The following is a 7035-nucleotide window of genomic DNA, read 5'->3' as shown; positions in this document are numbered from 1 at the left end:
TGGTCGCACGTCCGATGCTATCGCAAGGGCGTGCCACCTGACCTATACCCGGTCAGGAAGGTGTGGATGATGCCTCGCTTAGTTTCCTGCAGGGCACACACGTAAACGTTAAATACGAGCCTCGATCGGCTCTCAGGTTATCCTGCGAATCGGCTCAAAGAGCCGATTCACCCATGATTCAGACAAGGTGTCCGAATATATGGTGGTCCTGCTTGATCAAGATAAAGCCGATGAGATCTACGACGATTTAGGGTTTTCACCGCATAATCGGATCATCCTACTCACGATTGGGCCTCGCGCTCGCGCACGGTGACCGTAAGCCGATCCTAGACAGGGCCTAAAAACCAACACGAGGTTGATCCTCGGAACATCCTTTCTAGGGCTAGCGAACGTCACCCTACACGCCGCTGGATCCTCCAACCCTTTGTAAGGCCTAACTATTGCGGATGTTAAACTAATCCTTGATGAAACAAGGAGCAACCGTAACGGATCAGATCTACTAAACTATGATCAAGCGGGGTGCCGCCCCTACACCCAAGATAGGTGTAAGGGCGGCTAGACATGCAAGGGTCGCACTACGATAGCATATTATACGAGGAACAATGCTAACCCTAACATGTCTAAGATAACTACGTTGCTCGCCATCAAAAAGGCTTCAGCACGACAACGCATGAACAACGGGGATAGGCATGTGCTGCCTAGATCGCAAGATGCGATCTAGGCAGCATGGTGCTTACCGGTAGAAACCCTCGAGACGAAGGAGTTGGCGATGCGCCGAGATTTGTTTGGGGTGAATGTTGGTTGTTGTTTATTCCATAAACCCTAGGTACATATTTATAGTCCAGGGGACTTTCTAATGTGGGCGTGCACTAAACCGTGCACGGGTAAGATTCTAACTTTTAATCTAGATACAATCTACTGTAATTAAAGATACATGGGCAATCTAGCCCAAATTCCCCGAGCAAGGCCGCTTCAGAGATCTTCCACGTGTAATCTTTCAAGCCCATCTTGATCGCGGCCCCCCTCCTGATTTAGCCAAAATCTGGTGATAACAGCTTGATACTTCTATTCCATCATCTTGATCATCATTATGAACTTCTATGGGCCGGATGTGTCCAATGCCCATAAGCTTGATGGCGGCTTTACCCTGGGGTCTGCCCTTTTTTTCAATATATTCAGGTGGGGAATCTCTCTCCCCCCGGTGAAAATTCGAAAAAAGACAATCACTAGCTTAGTACAGATTCAAAGCCTTCCATCACACAAGCATGCTGGGAAATACGTAGTTTTCAAGAATAAATCACAAGCATCCTGCCGGATTTAAGACATTGGTTTGTATCATTGTCGAAACAAATACATTTGCAGTTTCCTGATGTATGTGGATTGCATCTGTTACTAAGTTACTTTATCTTGGATACCACATTCAAATCTGAACATGGTACTCTTTTGCTAGATGTTCATGATTGGGGAAAATCTCAAATTCTCAACCGTGTAAATGGGTGCTTGCCCTGAGATTTCCTGGAAGTGCACTAGCGTTGTCTGCTTGCTGCTCCAACAGAGCTTACCTGTGAACATGATTATATGTTGTACAAAATCATGACCTTTTCACACCAGGACTATATACGAAGCCTTTTCACATTTGTGTACCTAGTAGCACAGAACATAAATGCCAACAAATTCAGGAAACTCAACCCAGCCATCATAAAGTAGAATCTATCCAAATGTCCTTCATTCAAGTTACCAGGTATCCAGCCTGCAGTGTCTCCTGTGGCTGTGAACACCGGCACAAGAGACAGGATGAACGTATTAAGGTAATTTCCAGCCGCGACGTTGGCAAAACAGAAAGCCATGCACAGGCTTCTCATGGAGTCTGGCGATTCACCGTAAAAGAACTCGCTTATCCCAATGGTAGTGAACACCTCGCCGGCTCCTAGCAGCATGTACTGGGGTCCCTGCCACAGGATGCTCATCGGAACGGCCACCTGATGGTGAACCAATCCTTTGTCCTGTGCGATCCGCAACCGGTTGCTCTCCACCACTGCTGCTGACGTCATTGATAGCATTGAGAAAATCAGACCGACTCCCATCCGTTGCAGCGGCGTAATGCCGTTCGTCCTCCCAGTGAAGTTTCTGAATACCGCGACGAGGACTCGTCCATAGAATGGAATAAGTAGAAGGGCAGTGATGACTTGTACGGACTGGAAGGACGCAGCAGGTATTTCGAAAGAGCCGAGGTGTTTCTCCATTACCATGCCTTGCTCTACAAACGTCGAAAACACGTGTTCTTGAACTGTAGAATGTAGTATCACCGTAGACCAGATTGGCAACATCCTGACCAGAATCTTTAACTCCTCCACCTGAGTGACAGTGCAGATCTTCCATGTACTAAGTTGGCGAGGAGATTCACAGCCAGATGGTGTCACGATTGCAGCTCTATCAAAGAAGCTGAGAGAAAAAGAAAACGGATTAGAACCTTGGATAATATTTAACTGGAAATGCAACACAAATGAGAAAATTACAAAAAACCACCACATATCAGGCAGATGTTTCAAAAAAAACCACCACTATACAAAAATATTTTAAAAAACCACCACTCTAGCGCTAACAAGTAACAAAAAGCACTGATCCTTGTCTAACGCTGATCTAATGAAGAAACTGACATGTGGGGCCCACTGCCAGGCTGACGTGGCAGTCAAAAACGGTTAACGGAGGCCATCGATGAAGGGTTGCAAAATTTTGGGTTTTTTCTAAGTTATCGTGGGGCCCACTGTCAGTCATCTCTCTCCTTGTTTCTTCTCCCTCCCGACCCCTTCTTCTCTATCCACGGGAGACCACACGTGGAGGAGGAGGTCCGGCTCCGGCAAAGGGCGGGTGCGGCCGAGCTCCAACTCCAACGAGGCGGTCACGATCGGGCATGGCGAGCTCCGGCTTGGGCAGGGGCGGGCGGCCACGACGAGCTCCGGATCGGCAGGGGCGGGCGGCCGCGACGAGCTTATTTTCTGGCAAGGGGGCGGGCGCGACCGGGCTCCAGCGGGGCGGCCGCGATCTGATGTGGCGAGCTCCGGCTTGGGCAGAGGCGGGCACGTCGCGGTGAGCTCCGGCTCCGGCAAGGAGTGGGCGCGGCGAGCTTCTGCTCCGGCTTGGGCAGGGGAGCTCCGGATCGGTAGGGGCGGGCGACCACGGCGAGCTTATTCTCTGGCAAGGGGGCGGGCGCGACCGGGCTCCAGCGGGGCGGCCGTCGAAGAGGAGCCAGTGGCGGCCATCCCGCGTGCCTAGCGGCAGCCATACTCGTAGCTCGGCGGACGACAGCGACGCTCGTGCTCGCAGATCGACGGCGGCGCAGTGCTCGCAGATCCCGCCTCCCCCGCCCCCGAGCATACGCCCTAGTGGCCTCTTGTCTCGCCTGGCACCTCCTCCACCAACGACGCGACGGAGAGGCGACCGGGAGATCTCCACCAACGGCGCGACGGAGAGGCGACCGGGAGATGGAGTGGATGAAGCTACAGGAGTGACGGGGGCGAGCTCATCTATGGCGTGGGAGCTGTAATTTCTCGCCAGAGGAGTGGCGGCGGCGTCGCCGGTGGAGCAGTATACTCCCCGTGGATAGAGAAGAAGGGGTCAGGGTGGGGTATAGAAGAGATAGAGAGTTTAGGGCTTTTTTGCAAAGTGCACATGCCACACCAGCTTGACAGCAGGACCCACATGTCAGTTTGGCCATTAAACCACTGTTAGACACGAATTAGTGCTATCTGTTACGTGTTACCTGTAAACCGGTGGTTTTTTGAAAAAAAAATCGAATAGTGGTGGCTTTTTGAAACCATTGCCTGTAATGTGGTGGTTTTTTGTAATTTTCTCAACACAAATGGATGCATATGTAGGTTATAAACTTAAGAGTTGAGTTGGCAGCATAGAGTATTAGTATTACTTAAGGCCATCTGTATGCTCCAATTTCCGGCTGCCTTGGATTGCTGAACCTTGACCCAGGAACTCATAAAGAGCTGTGGAGTCGCATGGCAAATCTTCACCGAGGTTGCGAGTAGACGCGACAAGAACCTGGCATATTCTTGCAAGGGGGCTTCCTCCAGGTTTCTGGAATCTATACGCATCTGAGCCGAAGAAAAGAGTACATGCCCCTAAAGCCACAAACGCTGTAGAAATGGCAAAACCCCAGACCCAGCCTTCATGGTCTTGCACCCACACAATAATAGTCCCTGAGATCAGCGAAGCAGCATTGAGGGTGAAGTAGTACCAATTGAAATAAGTGCTCTTATTGGTTCTCTCGACTTCATCAGTGTCATCAAATTGGTCGGCTCCGAAGGACACGACGCAAGGTTTCTGCGCGCCATACCCTAGAGCAACCATGTACAGCCCGACGAAGAATATGTACTGTGAAGACACGGGACCTGTTGGAATAATCCATGCCAGAGAACCGGTGGAGATCAACGGAAGAGCCGCGGATAGAAGCAACATCATCATTCCCTAAGTGAGAAGAATGGGAATAAAAGGTAAGCGAACACGTTAGGGAAGTCAAAGTTCAACTCCGAATCCCCTGACCAGAGAGCGTTCAGTTCAGAAATCAAAGAAGAGAAAGAACTTATGTACTCTCTTCTCTGTTGATGAAAAATGAGTATGAGTTATTTGTAGCACTTACTAGAAATAAGATTGTGCAGAAGATGAGAGCTGTCCTGTACTTGCCCAGATATGAATCAGCTAAGAAGGCTCCAAGTAAAGGTACGAGATAGCTAGTACCTCGCCAAGTTGCAACGTCTCTTGCAGCGGCCACGTTTGTTTCATCTAGGACCTTTGTGAGATAACTGACTAGGTTTTTCGAGATCGAGATATAGGCCAGATACAAGCAGAACGAACAAACTGCACAAGAAAGTTTCGTTTCTGTTGGATTTTGCATTGAGTATGGAATGCAGTATTGAGAACTGCAGTGCAAAATTCAATAGGAATACAGGGCATCGTCACAAGATTTTTTTAATGTTTGGAAACTGAGGTCACAAATATTGTCAGGATGTTATATGAACGTTTGGGTACAGTGAGGTGTCACTGCTCTGCTCAAGTATTCATTCTCAGAAAGGGAGACGAAAAGAGTATACCGCAGGTATCTAACCATTATCTCATCCTGCGAGATGAGCAACTAAGAGCGCGAATGTATATATGAATTTCTTGTTCTAGTATAATGAATGGCACGCTAAAAAAGAAAGTATTTAACCACTATACGGAGGAGGCGTTTTGGCTCATAGGAGCAAATGCTCCCATTATACAAAATAATTAAAAAATAATTTTAAAAATGACAAAAAATTCTGACATAATTTTTTTGGTGTACATCATGGCATTCTATGTTAGTGCACAAGTTTTCGTGGAGAAAAAACATTTTATGTGGCGTGTACAAAAAAGACAAAAAAAGTCATGTACGTAGTTATGTTATAGCATCAAAATTTGTCTTTTTTACAGGAGCCAAAAAAAATTTTAGTTTTTTTTTGAAAACTTGTGTACGAACATAAAATGTGTAGATGTACATGTAAAATTTTATTTTAGAATTCTTTGACATTTCAAAATGTTGATTCATATAATGGGAGCAAATGCTCCTATGAGCCAAAGTGAATATCCCACCACTATATGTCCTATATGGTCTTCCAGTAGAACTCTAATTGTAGAGAAGCATTTTACAGTGCTGACCTATGGTTAAGGAGCAAGCCTTCCAGTTCCCTGTATCTTTCCTGCAAGCAGGACTCCCACGGATGCAAACAGATCCATCGCCTGTATATTCGGCACTACTCTGCATTTCGCAGCAAAAAAAAAAAGGAGAAGCAATTGTAGTGATATATAGTTCTACAAACCAAATCAATTGGGGAACTCATACAAGAACACAACACGAATTATGAACCAACTCAAAACATAACAGAGAGGGAGAGAAGACAGACCTGCAGCGAGGAGGAACTGTGCTTCCCCAGCAGAGGGCCCTTCTCCGTGGAGTCCATGGCTGGCTAGAAGGAGGAGGCAGACAAGGTTATATATATGCCGAGAAAAGCAAGACCGGGAAGAATACCACTCCAAGGAGGAGGAAAAACTGTTAGTTCAATTTTCTCAAAAAAGAAAAAGAAAAACTGTTGGTTCAAATGTCTCTGTCCAAGCAAGGATAAGGCCGGCTCCACACTGAACTGTCTCACTGTGCACCCTATTTTTTTCTGCTTCGTTACTAAACGAGCAAGAGGTCAATACATCGTCTTCCAGTCTCTATTTGACAATAGTGCTTCGATTGTGCTATGCTATAGTTGCGAGTTGTGACAGCTTGAGACCAACGCCGATGCTGGTGTGGTTGTTGGCTCTGCCTGAACTGTTGTTAGCTTGCCAAGATCGGTGTGCTTTGCAGAGGTAAGAGCTTTTTCTTCGTAACTCCGGAGGTTAATTAGTTGTTTTTTTTTTGCATGTCTTGGTTTCGTGGCTTCGTGCCATACAATTCTGATGGAACCGATACCCATCGATCATTTCGTGTTCTTTGGAGTGTAACTGAGATCTCTTTTTTTTGCAGAGAAAATCGAGATTTTATTCCTCTGTAACAAGGTTACAATCATCCATTACAAGCTGTGAAGCCCATTGAGGAACTTGGCTTTACCAAAAAGCGGTATTGTCTTCCAGCCTACCAAAATTGGCAAGACAATGCACACCCCTATTTTGTTCGCTATCTAATTTCACAAGGATAAATTCTCGAAGACTCAAGATGGGATTCACCTCATCAAATATATGGCCATAGCATGACCTATTTCGGCCAGGATCTTTCAAAGTTGTTAATATTGAACCACAGTCCGTCTGGATTACTAGTGGAGATGTGCACCCACTCCAGAGCAAGAGAGATTCATTCCATCATAACACACACTTCAGCCTCCAGCGCTTCATTACAATGAGATAGGCATCGCTATGCAGAGTAGATGACCTCACCACTCGAATTTCTTAGGACCATACCTGCTCCAGCTCCTCCTTGAGCGTCGAACGAATCATCAACAGATAAAGCAGCCCAACCTTGGTCCGGCA

The 7035-nt window shown here is 47.0% G+C and overlaps 1 protein-coding gene and 1 long non-coding RNA gene across 2 annotated transcripts; one reads left to right on the top strand and one right to left on the bottom strand.

The window, feature by feature from the left end:
• Positions 1-1613: 1613 nt before the first annotated feature.
• Positions 1614-6044, bottom strand: LOC124702961 (protein NRT1/ PTR FAMILY 8.3-like). The gene is made up of 5 exons (XM_047235144.1): positions 5928-6044; positions 5683-5782; positions 4649-4866; positions 3923-4476; positions 1614-2442 (listed from the first exon to the last, which is right to left on the bottom strand). Exons 1-5 carry the CDS (start codon positions 5982-5984, stop codon positions 1614-1616), a joined length of 1758 nt encoding a protein of 585 aa, XP_047091100.1. The 5' UTR covers positions 5985-6044.
• A 185-nt stretch (positions 6045-6229) lies between these two features.
• LOC124698921 lies at positions 6230-6716 on the top strand. The gene is made up of 2 exons (XR_007001167.1): positions 6230-6378; positions 6536-6716. It is a non-coding gene; the product is annotated as an uncharacterized LOC124698921 (long non-coding RNA).
• Positions 6717-7035: the final 319 nt, after the last annotated feature.

Source organism: Lolium rigidum, chromosome 3, assembly GCF_022539505.1.
Source record: "Lolium rigidum isolate FL_2022 chromosome 3, APGP_CSIRO_Lrig_0.1, whole genome shotgun sequence".
Lineage (NCBI taxonomy): Eukaryota > Viridiplantae > Streptophyta > Magnoliopsida > Poales > Poaceae > Lolium > Lolium rigidum.
Note: the sequence above shows the minus strand (reverse complement) of the source record. Positions and strands in the feature narration are given on the sequence as shown.